General features: G+C 45.1%; 1 protein-coding gene across 3 annotated transcripts in view; it reads left to right on the top strand.

Annotated features, from left to right (window-relative positions):
• PEBP4 (phosphatidylethanolamine binding protein 4) overlaps positions 1-16,976 on the top strand; it is a 230,017-nt gene that overhangs the window by 121,109 nt on the left and 91,932 nt on the right. For all 3 annotated transcript variants that reach the window (XM_032288524.1, XM_032288523.1, XM_032288522.1), the window contains exon 4: positions 5,379-5,477. In XM_032288524.1, the coding sequence (XP_032144415.1) occupies positions 5,379-5,477 (99 nt within the window). The remainder of the gene's footprint in view (positions 1-5,378; positions 5,478-16,976) is intronic.

Here is a 16,976-nt window from a genome sequence, read left to right as displayed (position 1 = left end):
GTACTTTGTATATTAAAGATATTAACATCGTGTCATAGATATTGCAAATATTTGCCATCAGTTTATTGTCTTTGAATTTTATTTTGTACTTTTTTTGCCATAGAAAAGATTCAAAGTTATATCTAGTTAGATATATCAATCTTTCCTTCATGACATTTACTGTTAACAGTTTGGTGTATATTTTTTCAGACATTTTCTATGCATATGCAAATATATCTATAAAGATATATATATAGTTAGATATATAAAGTTTTCCTGCACATTTGAGACATCATGCACATTATTCTGTAACTTACTTATTTCACATACTAGAATATTGTAGATAATTTCTTGTATGAGTATATAAGGATCTAACTCTAACAGAGGGTTCCATTGCATAAATGTAATATTATGTTATTAAACCAGATTTAAAGCTTGTTTTTCATTTTCATATTTAAATTTGGATGTTTTCTGGTGTCTGAAAGAAATAGGGACCTCAGTTTATTTATTCCACATACTGGGCCAGCTTTCTCAGTAGCATTTATTAAATAATCTATCTTTTCCCCACTGATCCGAAATAACTTTGTCATATATTAAATATCATTTTAAATGATAACTATCATGTATTAAATATACATTTATTGAAAAGTTGACTTTCTGGGTTTTCTGTTTTGCTTCTTTTACTTATGTATTTATTAACACCATATTCTAATTATTGTAGCTTAATAAGACATGTTAAAATCTGCAAAATTAATACCATCCCCATTTTATCATTTTCAGTATTGCCTTGGATACTTATTTTTCTTTTATTTATTTGATTTTTACATTTATTTTGACCTTTAGAATTATTCTGTGACATTCACAAAACATCTATTTAGGATTTTGTTTGGAATTGTGCTAGATTAGCAAATTAATTGAAGGTTTATTAACATTTTTGCAAAATGATTATTTCAATTTAAAAGCATTGTATTTCTTTTTCTGTCTATTCAAGTTTCCTTCTTATGCGCATCAATCATGTTTTTGTTTTCTTCATATAATCTTGCATTTTTCATTCAGTTCATTCTTACTTATTTTACATTTTTTGTTGCCATTGTTAATGGGATCTTAAATGTACACTTTAGGACTATTATTCATATGTAGAAGATACCAGTTTTGTGTACAATGTGTAACAGTTTACTTTACCGAATGTTACTTTTGTTCCCAGTTGATTTTTTTTTAATTTCTCATGTAGCAATCATGTCATTTGCAAAAAAGAAAAAGGAAAAGAGAAAGGACATATGGCTTTAGTTCTTCTTTTACCATATTTACACTTTGTTTCTTTTTATTTTCTTATTACTTTCTTGGATGTATGTACGGTTTTCTCTTTATGGCATTCTATTGGGATTTTCACACACCCCCACTTTAGGACATATTCCTTCTTTTCACCTACTATTTTCTTTTCTTCTGAGTCCTTGGAGATTTTCTTGGGTTTATCTTCACATTCTCTGATTTAATTTCCTGTGACATCTAGTATGTGGTTTATGGTTTCCTCTGGGTCTTAAAATCCAGTAGTCAGTGTTTTCACCTTTAAACTACTCATCTTTGGAAAGGTGTCCATGCTCCCCTCCTTGTCACAACCAGCAGTCTCTTTGCGGCCCTCATCTCCCTTGATGACTGTGACACGGACACAACCTTCACCCCTTCCCTCATTTCTCTCTTGGCATCCGTGACACTGACTCTCTGGCTCTCTTCAGAACTGTCTTCCCCTCAGCCTCTTTCTCCCTTCCCTGCCCCGCTTTGAGTTCCCAAGTTCCACCACAGTCTTTTGTTTTTGTTCTACAGATTCTCCCCAGACAACCCATGAATCTATAGATTCGTCCCTCTTCATGTCCACTGCCCATTTGCCAAGTCTTGAGAGGGCGCCAACCTCATTTAAAGGGCATCTCTCCCTGTAGGGTTTGACACCAAACTCACTGCCTCATGGTCCCCTGACTTTGCCACCCCTAATATCCATGGCTTCATCATCACCAAGCTGACCGAGACAGAATCTCAGAGTCATCCTGGCTTCTTCCTCCCGCACATCTGCCCTATGCAGTCACCTCACCGTTGGTTCTGCAGTACACACATCTCTCCTTTCTGTTACTGCTATTTGAATGGAAATTCCTGTGGTCTTTCTCCACAGTATTGCAATTTTCAGGGGGTTTTGGATTTTTTGCTCTGCTTTTCATCCTTTATTCTACCCTCATCATGTCTCATCACGTGTCTTTCCAAAGCATATGTGTTGCTGTTTGTTTGTTTGTTTGTTTGTTTGTTGAGACAGGGTCTCACTCTGTCATCTGAGCTGGAGTACAGTGGTGCAGTCATGGCTCACTGCAGCCCCTTGGGCTCCAGCAATCCTCCCACTTCAGCCTCCCTGGTAGCTGAAATCGTAGGTGTGGGCTACCATGCCTGGCTAGCTTTTGCAATTTTTGTAAAGACAAGGTTTTGCCATGTTACCCAGGTGGATCTTGAACTCCTGGGCTCAAGCGATCAGTCCACCTCAGCCTCCCAAAGTGTTGGTATCACAGATGTGAACCACCGTGCCCCGCCCCAAAGCACACGTTTGATGATATGAGTTGCATATTCAAACAATTTCAGTGGGTCCTGTTGCATAACAAATTCTAAGCAACATAAGATGTGCATAGCTTTCTGTTATCTGGTCCCAATACCCATTTCAGCTTTGTCACCTACTGTTTCTTTCCAGATGCCCCATGGCCCAGCCATTCCCCAAACACCCCCCTGCCTTTGCACACACCATTGCCTGTACCTGGAGATCACTTTTCCTGATCCTTTACCTGCTCAGTCTTCGAGGTCAAGCTCAAAAGACAACTCTGCAGCCTTCCTGGACTCCTGGGGTAGAGAGATTATTCTCCCTTTTCCCTGTCCCTCTGCTTGATAAACGCTCCTCCACTCAAGCATTTAGAACAGCAGAAAGCATTTAGAACAGCAGGGTGTGCCTGCCTCTCCCTGTCAAGGGGAGGGCCAGGACTCATCTCCATTTACTCCATTCATCTTACCTACTTCTTCCTCTCTCACTTCCCCCGTTCCATCATGCTCACATCGAAGTCCCCATTCAAGGTAAGCCCAACTAACCACGTGTCTCACACCTGTACTTGAACAGTTAAAAAGCCCACAACTGTGAAACGTAATACCGTCTAGTGACCTACTGCATACCTATTGTATATTCATTTTCTCACTCCCTTAAATGACTATCTCACACCTTCTTCTCTGTCTGCAAACTTCCTATAATCCCTCTTCGCCTGATGACCTTGCCTCTAATTCACTGAAAAATAGAAGCAATCGGAAAATGATTTCCTCATTCTTCCCACTACCTCACCTTCCAGTTCTTTTGCATCTGAACCCACATCCTCTGCTTCACCCAAGATGTAGCCCTTCACTTTCACTCTGGACCCTGTCCCATCCCCACTTCCCAAAGTCAGCTCTTGTGACCATCCCCTTCCTCCTCTCCGTCCCCTCTACCTCCCTTTCTATACTGGACCATTTCCATTGGTCTACAAATATCATCCCTCTCTTTAAAAAAACCTCTTGACTCTTCTTTCCTGTTTAGTTACAGCCGCTCCATGTCTCAGCTGTCCTTCCCACCAAAACTTCCTTTTTTATGATCACCTCATAATAGCTATCTTCAATTCCTCATCTCCCATCTCAGCTCAGCCTAATCCAACCAAGCATCAGTCCTTTCTACTCCGCTGAAACTGGTCTTGTGATCACAGTGATATCCAAGTTATCAAATCAGATTGTCATCTCCGTGTCCTCATCTGGCCCTAACTTTTAGCAGAATTTGATACAGCTGCTCACTTTCTCTTCCTTGAGACACTTTCTATCCTGGCTTTTGTGACGCCTGCTCTCCAGGTGTTTCCTGCACCTTTTTGGCTCCAAAGTCCTCTCTCCCTGATTCTCCCCTCTTCTCAATGTTAGCTGCTCTAGAGTTCAGCCATAAGGCCTCTTTCCTTCTCTGTGCCTGCTCTGCTGATTGAGAGAGCATCTCTATAACAATGACTACCAAATTTATCCACCCAGTCCTGATCTCTCCTCTGAACTACAGACTCTGACATGCATACCTGATTGTCTTCTGAGAGACATTTCAAACTCAAGATGTCTAAACCAGAACTCTGAACGTCCCCCTTCACACAGCCTCCTCTCCAGGTCTTATTCGTGCCACTAAATGGCCCAGTTGCTCAAGGCAGAAACCCAGGATTCATCCTCAATTTCTCTTTCTCCACCCACCTCCTTACCGCCCTGCCGTTGAATCCATCAGCAAACCCTGCTGATTTTACTAAAAAGACTCCCCTAACCCATCTATTTGTTTCTGTCCCTGTTGCTGCTATCCGAGCCAGAGATACCATCATTTTTTCACATGCTACTGCGAGTCTCCTAACTGGTCTCCTGGCCTCCTCTCTGGCCTTTGCAGATCATTCATTTTTTACCCAGGGGCCAAAAGAATCCTCTAAAAACATAAATCAGAGCATATCACTGTCCTGCCTAAAACCCTGTAACAGTTCTGTGTTGCATTTTGAATAAGACCCTGCTCCCTACCCAGGCCTAGAGAGCCCCCTGTGGCCTGGCTCCTGCCCCCCCACCTGCCATGTCCACCCTCCCCCTTGATTGTCCCTGGCCACCATGATGCTCTTTCTTGCTCCTCAAAGCCTACTTTTTTCCCACCTGAAGACCTTCACAGCAGCTATTTTTTTTTCCTTCCAGAACACTTCCCCCTCTCATCCCACCCTGCTTTATTTTCATCATAGCACTGCTCACACGTTCCTTTGCTTATTTATTTATTTTTATGATGTGTGTCTCTTACCTAGAATAAAAGCTTCCTGAAAGTATAGACCCCACTGTCTTGTGCTCTGTTGCCTCCTGGCACCTGGAGCAGCTCCCGGTGCATAGTAGGTGTTCAGCAAAGGCTTGTTGAAGGGACGAATGAATCCTGGTGTTCTTTGTGATGGGCACCGTTCTTGACACAAAATAAGCCCTCATATATTTGCCAAATTAATAGACAAATCACTCCAACTATACTGGATGCTTCTTGGAGGACCAAAGTCCTGTTTTAGGTTTCCTTGATTCCTCCAAGGCACCCAGCACAGCACTCGGAGCTCCCAGGTACTTGGTACACATAACTGGTTGGATTTATTCGCCCTCACAAAGGGGAAGCCAAGAGTCCTGCTGTCTGCTTCACAGATGCCATTTCTCTGAGAATAAACATGATGTGACAGGGATGTCACAAGAACAAGGATAAGCTGGGTGGGATGTCATAGGGCTACTCAGCCATTCTCGATTGGAATGGCAGAAAAAGGAGGTCTGCCCAGTGGTATCTTCCTATTTCAGCCATGACTCTACATTACTTTTTGGTGCGTGTGTTACAGGGTGCGACCTATGTCCTGGTGATGGTGGATCCAGATGCTCCTAGCAGAGCAGAACCCAGACAGAGATTCTGGAGACACTGGCTGGTAGCAGATATCAAGGTAAGCAGGCCAAGAGGCACTCTCTGACTCATTTGGGGTTGTAGCTGGAAGACTGTCATTCAGTGCCGTTCCCACCTGTCGCCCAGGAGAGCTGGAGCAAGGACTTCCGTGTCCGATCTCCCCCAGCGCTCAGCTGTCAGAGCCCTCCCAAGTTTTCCAACAATTTCAAAAAGTGTCCCAGGGCCAGTGATACACTGGTAAACCAGCCCTCGGGAAGGGTGGAGGAACTCTGATTTCTAGTGTTTGCTGATTTTTATGGTATAAATAAATACTCCCACCACGGCCAGTTTCAAGCTCCTGATGATTTAAAAACTGACTCACACTGTTTCTGAAATGTTAACAATTGGCTTCAGCGCACCACTGGATTTGGGGCACTGAGGGGATTCTGAGGCGTGCAGGTGGCAGAGCCAGCCAGGGGTGGTCCTGGAGCTCCTCCCTGTGATGGGGCGAGGGGCATGAGAGAGGCGCAGCAATTTGCTTTTCTTTGTGTATGGAAACAAGTGGCCGCCTCTCATCTTTGTGTCTTTGTCATCATAATTCTGAAGGAGCCTTGCTCACCCTCTTCAGGGAGGCTCCTCAAATCTGGTGGCTTGTTTGTGCCATTGTGTGGGGGGAAAGGCTATGTTGCCAGACAAGTTTCGGATTCTCTGGGTTGAACTGAATTCATTCTGTTTCTCACTGAAGGGCTTTTGGAGCTGTTCGTAGTCTAATATGCACTATATCATATACACTGATTTACCAATTTCATTTGATGTTTGAATCTTTTTGTTCACAAGTGCCTGGCAGTGCTGTTTGGGGAGGTCCACACTTGCCTCAAACAGTCACAAATCTGTGCCTAGAACACCTGACAATGGGCTTTGCAAAGAGTGTACAAAGGCATTAACCCTGTAAGATAGCAGGAACTCAGAGCTAGCGAAACAAAGTTTGGATGTGGTGTGGATCTTGGCTGGTTACCAATTCAGTGACCTGTCAGCCCCTCTGGGCATTTCGTCTTGCTCTGTAATATGGGAAGCGGGCTGCTGACTTGCTGTGATCATTGTGATGAGCCAATGACTTACAAGAGCACTTTGGAAAACATAGAGAATTCTGCAAATACAAGGGGTTTGTGTTTTTCCTTCTAGAACTATGGGTAGAGAAAGGGGTTTAAATCTGAACTGGCTGCTAATTATCCTGAGCAAGGCAGGGTGCTCACAACCACTGGGTGGGAGTCGGGGGGTGAGAGGGGAGTTACCCAGGCAACTAGAGGGTGGCCCAATGACCGGAGGCCCTCCCAGGGAGCTCAGGTGGACAGCTGTCCCTAGAGGCAGCCCTGCCTATGGCCCTGGAAGGGGCTATCTCAAGGGAGACCCAAGAAGCAGCTTCGTGGGCAGTGCTAGAGCCACCTCTGTTACTCCATACACTTCCCCAGCCAAACACGGTAAACACACAACAGAGCTGGGAGGTTTGAGCCATCAGGAAGGGGAGGGAAGCAGTGGGCATGAAAGAGAAAGATCTGGCATCTCCCCCCACCCAGGCTAGAGCATTGCCATTTTCTGGACTTAGCCCTCCCCAGCAGTCTCAGGGGTGAAACACTCAAGAGAGGAGTATTGCTCTGAAGGTCACATTTGCAGTCACCCCATGCACTCAGGGCTTCCTGTTAGGGAGCTCTGCTCAGCAGTTCCGAGGCAAGCGTGCAAAAGCAGCTAGGGATGGGATGACTTCAGAATTGAGGGGACTTGAGATCGTGAGGCTGCCTCTCTTCCAAGCCTGAAGACCCCCCACTCCTCTGCTCCCCTCACCCCCATACTCAGAAGGGAGCTCTCGCAGGAGCCCTGTGCAACGAACATGAGTTTAGTCTCAGCAGCCCAGCTTAGAACTGGGACAGGTGGCAGGTGACAGGTGGCAGCTGTCCGGCAAGGCTGCTAAGCCACAGAACTTACCAGTGCCACCTGCCCGAGTGTGGCCCTCTGCCTTCCCGCTCAGACCGGAGGAGGCTTGGGTTTCTGTCACACTTGTACTGCTTCCCTCACGAGTGTTCAGCAGGAAGTGGCAGTGATATCCACTTGGCCCTACCCACCTTCCCCAAAATTCCACCGGCCACAGAGATGGTGTCAGCCAAATTCATTTAGGTCTCAGGTTCTAGACCTTAACCAGAGGAAACGAAGGCTCTGATCAAACCCAGAGCACTTCCTTTGTGTTGGTGTTCGCTGTGGTTAAGTGGGTCTCAAACAGTTGAGTGCATTTGAATGGGCAGACGAGCTTGTTAAAATGCAGCTGCCTAGGCACCCCCCCAGCCGCAGAACTTCCACTTCAGTCGGTGGGGGGAGCACACAGCATTCTAGCTTAATAAGCACCCAGAGGGGTTGAGCAGATTGAAGGAAGACCATAGCTACGGTGCCTTGGTCGTTCTTAACATCATTCCTTTGCGGAACAGTTTTCAAGTGAAAAGCACTTTTAAAACTCCTGAAGCTCGATGCCACTTTGTGAAATAGACATAATCCTCATTTTATAGATGGGGAAGGCAAAGTCCAGAGAGGCTGAATGATGCCATCTTTCAGCTGGTGGGTTAGAGAGGTGAGTCGTCAATCCGCGCCCCCAACCCTAAGTCACACGCCTTTCCTGCCATACTATGTGGCCTGGGTCATATCACATCTCTCCCATCAACTCCACTAGGAAAAGGAGCCACTGTGCCTTCTATACCATGGAAGACATCATCTCTGTTCCCTCCACCACCCGCGGCTCACTCCTAGGGTTCTATTTCTAACTACCCCTTATGGGTAGATGCTTCCAGAGAACTGTCCCCAGGGAATACTATCTTGTTAAATAAAACACACTAGGTAAGTGTTTTGGACCCCATAATACTACACCCTAGATATCATCATTACCCAAGCAGCCTCAGTAGGAAAGCCTGCCATAGAGTCTCTGTAGACAGACAGTGACCACAGCCTTATGGTTCCAAGTGACCACAGACGCAAACTTGGTGGAACTTCAGCTGACCTTGATATTAGGTGGCCAGGTCTAACTGGATGGTAGACAAGATCATGGCCATAGGAACCCCTCAGCAGGGACAATTTTTTTTATGGCATTTTAGGTTTTGGGGTACATGTGAAGAACATGCAAGACTGTTGCATAGGTACACACATGACAGTGTGATTTGCTGCCTTCCTCCCCATCACCTATATCTGACATTTCTCCCCATGCTATCTCTCCCCACCTCCCCACCCCCCGTCCCTCCCCCATTTCCCCCCAACAGACCCCAGTGTGTGATGCTCCCCTCCCTGTGTCCATGTGTTCTCATTGTTCAATACCCACCTATGAGTGAGAACATGCGGTGTTTGATTTTCTGTTCTTGTGTCAGTTTGCTGAGAATGATGGTTTCCAGGTTCATCCATGTCCCTACAAAGGACACGAACTCATCATTTTGGATGGCTGCATAGTATTCCATGGTGTATATGCCACATTTTCCCTGTCCAGGGACAATTTTTTGACAGGCTATCTGGGTTGAAATAGGACAACAACTAGTTTTTAGGAATACAAGAGTCATTTGTGGCACCTACCCCCACAACCTCCACTCCAGAGAGAGGCTGGCAGGGTCTAGTGTGGAGTAGGATAAAGCTCTGGAACTTTGGATGACTTAAATAAAGCATGTGTGTTTTAGAGACATGCTCAGCCATAGGGACCAGGCATTCATTCATCGGACCCTTTTGTTCATTTAATTCAAGAAGTGTATATTGAACCCTATTCAGTATAGCACAATGGTTAAGAGCAAGGACTCTGTAGCCAGAGCCAGACTGCTGTGGTTTGAATTCCTAATCTACCATTATTACTGTGTGATCTTGGGCTAGTTGCTCAACCTCTCTGTGTCTCAATATACTCATTTGTAAGCCAGAGATACTAGTAGTGCTTACCTCACACTGTTGTTATGAAGCTCAAGTGAGTTATGCATGCATGTATGTATGTATGTATGTATTAACTGATTGATTGAGACAGTCTCACACTGTCACCTGACAGGAGTGCAGTGGCACAATCTCGGCTCACTGCAACTTCCACCTCCCAGGTTCAAGCAATTCTCCTGCCTCAGCCTCCCAAGTAGCTGGGATTATAGGTGCCTGCCACCATGCCTGGGTATTTTTTTTTCTTTTGTATTTTTAGCAGAGACAGGGTTTCACTGTGTTGGCCAGGCTGGTATCGAATGCCTGACCTCGTGATCCACCTGCCTCAGCCTCCCAAAGTGCTGAGATTACAGGTGTGAGCCACCGCACTTGGATTCAAGTGTGTTATTTTAAGGAAAGTGCTCAGAACAATACCCAGAACACAGAGTAAACTCTGTGTTGTTATTTGCTGTTATGTTATTATTATTGCTCTCAATCGGGTAACTAGGCTAGCACTGGCATCGCAAATGCAAACAAAATTGAGGAAGGTTCTGCCCTCGCGGGGCTTCTGTTCTAGAGATCAAGGAAGGAACCCATAGCACAGTGGTGGTATTAGGAGGGCCCCAGGGACTGGCTTGGGGTAGAACTTCCTATACCTGTGGGTTTCCATCAACTCAGGAACAGGACTAGGCTCCAGTCTCCAAACCTGGCCAGGCTGGGACAGGCAGAGACTGATACCTAAGGCATACTGTCTCACTGGGCTCCCTCTTTGAAGTGTTCTCATTGAGCAAGAGAGATTTCTAACTGAGCACTGACAGATGACATCTTTCTTCCCCACTGCAGTGTCCTTAGCGTTTCCTTAAAGATGATATTCAGTTCGGATTCCATCTAACTAATAATCTTCATGCTGAAAGCTCATTAAGATATCAATTAATTTGCATCATTCATTTTCAAAGAAACACTTATTGGTTCATCTTTTATTTGCCTCTGAAATTAGTGCTCAGGGCTTTTCATGCAGATATTTTCATTAGACTTTTTGTTGTTAATGGGAATATTGAACACAGGAAGATGGTATATTAATACTTTCCACAAAGAATATCATGATTGGTGACAAGGAACACTAAGAACAATTAAGGAGACAAGAGTACCTTTCTTCTTCCAAAAAAGAAAATCTTCCTAGAAACCGTCAATGATTCTAAAATTTGCCCTGAATATCTTTTTTGTTTTAAGAAAGAAACAGAGACTGGCAAGTTCATGGTTCCCTTTCATTCAGTGCCCTCCACTTTTGGCAACTGTAAATGCAACCAATTCTGGGTTGAATTAAAAGGCTCTCTAAAGGGTCATTATTTTGTCTACTTTTCTGTAGGGTTAAAATTTTCCATTATTAGAGGTTTTTTTCCTAAGGACCTCTAAGTGCATTAGATGAATAAGATAATGGGAAATCCAATAAACAGGGCAGGAATTACAGCTCCCTGCTTTCTAGTTATGTGGATAGCACGTGCCAGGACACTTGTGCTTAGGTGATTGGTGCCACTACAGAGCAAGTCATTTGACCTCTCTGAGACTGTGACTTCTCCTCTGTGAAACTGACAGAAAGCCTTACTCTTCAGGGTGGAGACAAGGAAAAAGGAAATTACGTATACAAAGAGGAGAAGCCTCCCTAGAGAGAGGCACTATAGCAAGCAGCACGTGTATCCTAATCAATGGAGCGGCAGAGCCTGTAGAAATTTAAGTATATCGATATAAAAATAATGATATAATCTCATTTTCTATATATCCAGAACCCGGCTAATGATGATAAACAGAATAAACAATCTTTATCGGGATTGCAAGTTCAGATGATGAGGTCAAACCAAGGAAATGGGATTAATAATGATTTGTTTCTTTAGAGCTGTATTTACACTTTTGCCACTGATATTTGTACCATTTCCCCTGCATGCTTTGACCTGTACTGTGAGGATCCATTTTAAGTAATAAGCAGCTAAAAGACATGGCTTAGGCTCCCTAACATGTACATGCAGATCAATGGGCCATAACGAGTGCTTGCTGACAGAGACAGTGCGGAGGTGACCCTGGTGGTAAACCAGACTCCTACATGGTCACCCTCAAGGGAAAGTGAAAGAGCTTGGACTTTAGGTCAGATGAGCCAGAGGAGGTGCCAGGCTCTGCCACTTCCAGGTGGGAAGGACCTCTAAGTGCATTAGGTGAATAAGATAATGGGAAATGCAATAAACAGGGCAGGAATTACAGCCCCCTGCTTGGTAGTTACGTGGGTAGCACCTGCCAGGGCGCTTGTGGTTGAGTGATCAATTGCGCTACTGGGCAGGTTGTTCCACCGCTCTGAGACTGCAACTTCTCCTCTGTGAAACTGACAGAAATCCTCACTCTTCAGAGTGGAGACATGGAAAAAGGAAATTACATATACAAAGAGGAGAAGCCTCTGAGGCTCAGTTTCTTCATCATTAAAATGGGCATGATAATAATGTCTATTTCCCAGTGTTCAATGAGATTAAGCCTTCTGACAAAGAATAGTAGGACCTTGATAAATGTAATGATCTCCCCCACAACCCCCAACCTTGACGTCTGACCACAGCAGCTGCTTATGATTTAGCAAATTTTCTCAGATGGTTAGACTCATGTTTTGCAAAATAAAAATTCTAGACAGTGCCCAACATAGCTCGTCCTTTTGCCTTTTGAAACTAGATGAATCCAGGCCTAGCCTGGAGGACCTAACATGACCCCAGCTGGCTTTTGTGGAAACCGAAGCCTGTTGGGACCTGGAAGGGGGACGATCAGTCCCATCATTCCGTCTCTAGGGATCCCCTGTGGCCTCCTGCACCAGAGCAGACTCCCTGGAGTCATCCCAGGCCACAGCCCAGGTGCGATGCTAGGTGCAAGTGACAGCCACGCCTGTGATGTGCTGCCCACATTTGGGGCTGCAGCCCCTTCCTCTCCAACACTTCCCACCTCTATTTTTAACACAAACCAGCGCCCCTACCATCTCCTTATCACTCATAGTCCCACTCTGCTGTCATTGTCCCGCCCTGGAGATGCTTTCGCTCCCATTCAAAATAATCTAAATAAAATGCTGCTACAAAGTGGAATATTATCTTTTGATGAATGTTTTTAAAGCCCTTTAGGTTCTCATGGTAATTTGCGATGTGAAATTATTTGGAGATAAGAGCCAAATTAGCTCTCGTATGCTGAGGTCGCTGTGTCCTGTTATCCATGTGAGCAGTGTTTAAATATAATCAGCCCTTAGACTAATGCAGCATAATTGTTCATTTGAAATAGCTTTTTTTTACTCCATTCAATGAGTCATTAAAATATTCAAGGGATAATGCAGTGAATTGGAAATGAATTTATTATATTATCCCATACATACTGTAGTGCTTCAGGTAACTAAGGAGAGAGGGAGAAAGAGAGAGAGAGAGAGAGAGGATATGAATAAGGTATACATGCAGGAAGGGAGCCAGTATATACAGGAATATGGTAAACAAAGCTTTTTAGTTGGTTTATGGCAAGCGTGTATAGAGAGGATGACTAGGTGGGGTGAAAGAGAAAGAAAATGCTGTTCTTCTGGGAGGTTTCTCTCTCTCTCTCTCTCTCTCTCTCTCTCTCTCTCTCTCAGCACTCTGAGATTCTGTGCTCCACCACAGCTCTGCTGTTAACTTATTTTTATCAAATATGTTTATATCAGAAAGTCGTTATGGAAACCAATTCTGCCATCCAGGAGAATTCCTGGATCAGGCAGAAACTCACTCTTTCTTTCTCTCTCTGTCTCTCCACCTCTCTCTCTCTCTCTCTCGCTCTCTCTCTCTCTCTCTCTCTCTCTCTCTCTCACACACACACACACACACACACACACACACACACCATGAGACACCCCAAAGGGAACAACACAGTCCAGCTCACCCAACTCTGAACTCAGCTCTGAGGGGACAGCTGGTGGCTCCTGGCACTCCTTCATGGGCAAAGCCATAAAATGTATAAGACCAGCAGCCCAAATCCACCCTTGCCCTGACATGAGGAACCTGGGCATGTCACTGTCCTCTGAGCCTCAGACCCCCTCAGCCCCTGAGCAGATGCTCTTAGGAAGAGATGAGGTGGGGAAAGGTGGAGGGAGAGGGTGGGCAGCATCTTTGAAGCATGATGATCCTTCCTCGGTCTTAGAAAGTTCTATCTGTTTGCATTGTTCGTGCCACACTGTAATAATGTCTTCTGTTCTGGCCACAGTAATTTATGAGGATAGTGACCAGCATAGGAAAGCAACCAGAATGGTGAGGTTCTGTAAAAACCGTATAAGGTCAGCAGTAGTAGAAAGAAGGGAAGGCTAGCCTGTTGGAACAACTACGGACACATGAGAAGGAATGGCCTTTAAAGAGTTAAGGAAATCTCCTTGGAAAACAGAAGAGATCTTGATGGACTCCACTAGGCGAAATCAGGACCAATGGGGGATGTTTTACAGGGAAGCACATTTTGGTCCTATATGAGGAAGAACTTTCTAAGAATTTGAACTGCGCAGGAGCTGAGCATATACCCCACCGAGGAGCAGGCTTTTTATTACGGACAGTAATTATTCACGGATGAGCCAGGGAATCTTCCCATTGGGCAGACGGCTGGTGCAGGTGACCTGTACGATGTGCCCCTTGCTATCTCCAACAGTGTCTCCACCTGCCATATTGTCTCTCCTGGCTAGAGATGCTCTCCCTATAGTTCATATCCATAGAAAATATTAACCACAGGCCGGGCGTGGTGGCTCACGCCTATAATCCCAGCACTTTGGGAGGCCAAAGCAGGTGGATCACTTGAGGTCAGGAGTTCGAGACCAGCCTGGCCAACATGGTGAATCCCTGTCTCTACTAAAAATACAAAAATTAGACAGGTGTGGTGGCATACACCTGTAATGCCAGCTACTTGCCAGGCTGAGGCAGGAGAATCACTTGAACCCAGGAGGCAGAGGTTGCAGTGAGCTGAGATCACGCCACTGCACTCCAGCCTGGGCAACTGAGCGAGACTCTGTCTCAAAAAAAAGGAGAAAATATTAACAACAACAGTAACTAAAGAAGAGAAAATTAAAAGGAGGAGGAAAAGGAGAGAGGGAAGAGGAAGAAGTAGGGAAAAACATCATTGATGCACTTGGCAAGTGGTGCTGAGTGCTGTGCTTTACGTAAACATCTCGTGTAGTCCTCATAAAAGAGGGAGGCGATGGAGGTAAGAAATTGAGGCCCAGAATGGGTAAGCAACTTTCCCAGGATGTCACAGCTAGCAAGTGGCTGCATGAGATTGGAGCCCAAAACCTACATGCCTACTCATGAGGACATATTGCCACTCCAGAGTCTAGGTGGCTTCCACAACCACTACCTAGGCCCAGCCCAGGTGACAGCTTATATTAGGGCCACGTGTGGGGGCTAAGAGGTGGTGATGCTGGTGTAAGGAGTTTGGTTTGAGATTGGTGGCCTCTCTACCTGTAGCCATACCTGCCTCAGCCATGCACAGCCCAGGACCAGGGCTCCAAGTGAGTGTGGACACAGGAGACTGATTCTCTGACTTACTATGAGCAAATTGTTTACCTCCCTGAATCTGTTTCCTCGTCTGTATAAGAGGAAACTCACGTCGACCTCGCAGGAATGTTGAGGATGTAATGAGATAAAATTTGTGAAACACCCAGCACGTAGCACCTGGCGCTTAGTAGTTGCTATGTATATGCTGGCTCTCTCCTCCTTCCATCCTTTACCACCCTCAATCCTCCATAGGAAGCTTAGAAAGTCGAGCCTCCGATGGTATGAAACATATGTCACTCCCAAGATGTGGGGCAGGGCCTGGCCGGGAGAAGGAGCTGCCTGTGTGGTTATCGCTTTAAGGACCTTGAAGGAGAAAAGCCACCAGTGGGCATCAGACTTAAGAGGGAGCTGTTAGGACTGATTGTTTGACCTGCACTGCTCTCAGCACTGTGGCTACTAATAAAGTAAATAAAAATCAAATCCAATCAAATCTGATGACTGCATGTTAGGGATTTAAAATGTGTTTTTCCTGCTGCACAGTTGGAAGGACAAGGCCAACATACAGGAAATAATGAAAAAGCAATACTCAATGGCTTACAGTCAACTCCAAGTGGGCTTTTTAGACTCAAATGGCTGTGGGAATTGGGAGCACCCTCCTCTTCTCGGTGAGACAACTTCTCCTCCTTCAAGGCCCAGCTCAGATGTTACCTCTGCTGAAAGGCTTGCTCTACCACCCCCAAACTGAGTGAGTCAGTCCTGCCCCTGCTGCTGCCACACTCAGTCAAACCTCAATTAGTGCCCTCATTGTTATTTATGAGTCTCTTTTCCCTCTTAGTCCATGAGTTCCTGGAGAGCAGAAATGTGTATTCTTATCTTCTTGGCACTTAGCCCAGAATATTAACGACCCTCAGTAAATGTTGAATTAATGAAGTCATAGAGAAATGAATGAATAAAGAATGAAGGAAGAGATGGGTGGATGAGTGAATAGAGGTGAGTAGGTGAATGAAAAGAGGGATAGATGGAGATTGAATAGGTGGGTGGGTGGTGGATGGATGGAGTGATGAATGGATGGGTGGAAGTTGGGTAGGTGGATGGATAAATGGATGAATGAATGGCTGGATAGAGGTTGGGTAGGTGGATGGATGCATGAATGGATGGATGGATGGATGGATGGATAAAGATCAGGTAGGTAGGTGGGTGGACAAGTGGATGCATGGTTGAATGGATAGAGTTTGAATAGGTAGATGAATGGATAGATGGACAGAGCCTAGGTAGGTAGATGGATGGATGAATGGATAGATGGATGAATAAAGGTCAGGTAGGTAGGTGGATGAATGGATGCATAGACATTGGGTAGGTGAGTAGATAAATGGATGGATGAATGAATGGATAGAGGTTGAGTAGGTGGATGAATGGATAGATGGACAGAGGTTGGGTGGGTAGATGGATGGATGGATTGATAGAGGTTGGGTAGATGGATGGATGGATCAATGGATGGATGGATAGAGATTAGGTAGGTGGATGGTTGGATGGATGGGTGGGTAGACAGATGGATAGAGGTTGGGTACATGGATGGGTGGATGAATGAATGGATGGAGGTGGAGCTTTTGTAGGTGGTTGGATGGGGTGGCATTACTCTGTGATGACTTCACATTGGAGATGAGTGTTGAGCTGGGCCTTGAAATTATGAGCAGGCCTGCAAAAGTCAGAGGATACAAGCAATTGCATTTCAGCAAAGGAACAGCATAATTAAAAGCTCAACATTTGAATGGGGTAGAAAAAAGAATAATAAACATAAAATTAAAAGCCAAGATGGGTATGTTAATTGAGGCCCTTGGTTGTTATAGACGTCTCTAGATTGTTATTGCAAGCATCTACTAACTGGTTCCCTTCCTATAATCTCACTCTTTATAAAAATGTGAATCTTTCCTTCATGGAATGATTTTTCTAAAATCTAAATAGGATCTTACTGCTTTCCTATTTGAAGCCCTGCAGTGATTCCCCAGTATCTCAGGACAGAGACCCCTCTCCCCAGTGTGTTATTCAAGGCCTTTGAGGCTCTGGGCCTTGCCTACCCCCACAACCCTCTTGATCTCCTGCTGATCTGCTTGTAGTGTCTCAGACCTACTCAGACCTTCCAGTCC

The sequence above is a fragment of the Sapajus apella genome, unplaced genomic scaffold (genome assembly GCF_009761245.1).
Source record: "Sapajus apella isolate SASKATOON/1434 unplaced genomic scaffold, GSC_monkey_1.0 scaffold21, whole genome shotgun sequence".
Taxonomy (NCBI): Eukaryota; Metazoa; Chordata; class Mammalia; order Primates; family Cebidae; genus Sapajus; species Sapajus apella.
Note: the sequence above shows the minus strand (reverse complement) of the source record. Positions and strands in the feature narration are given on the sequence as shown.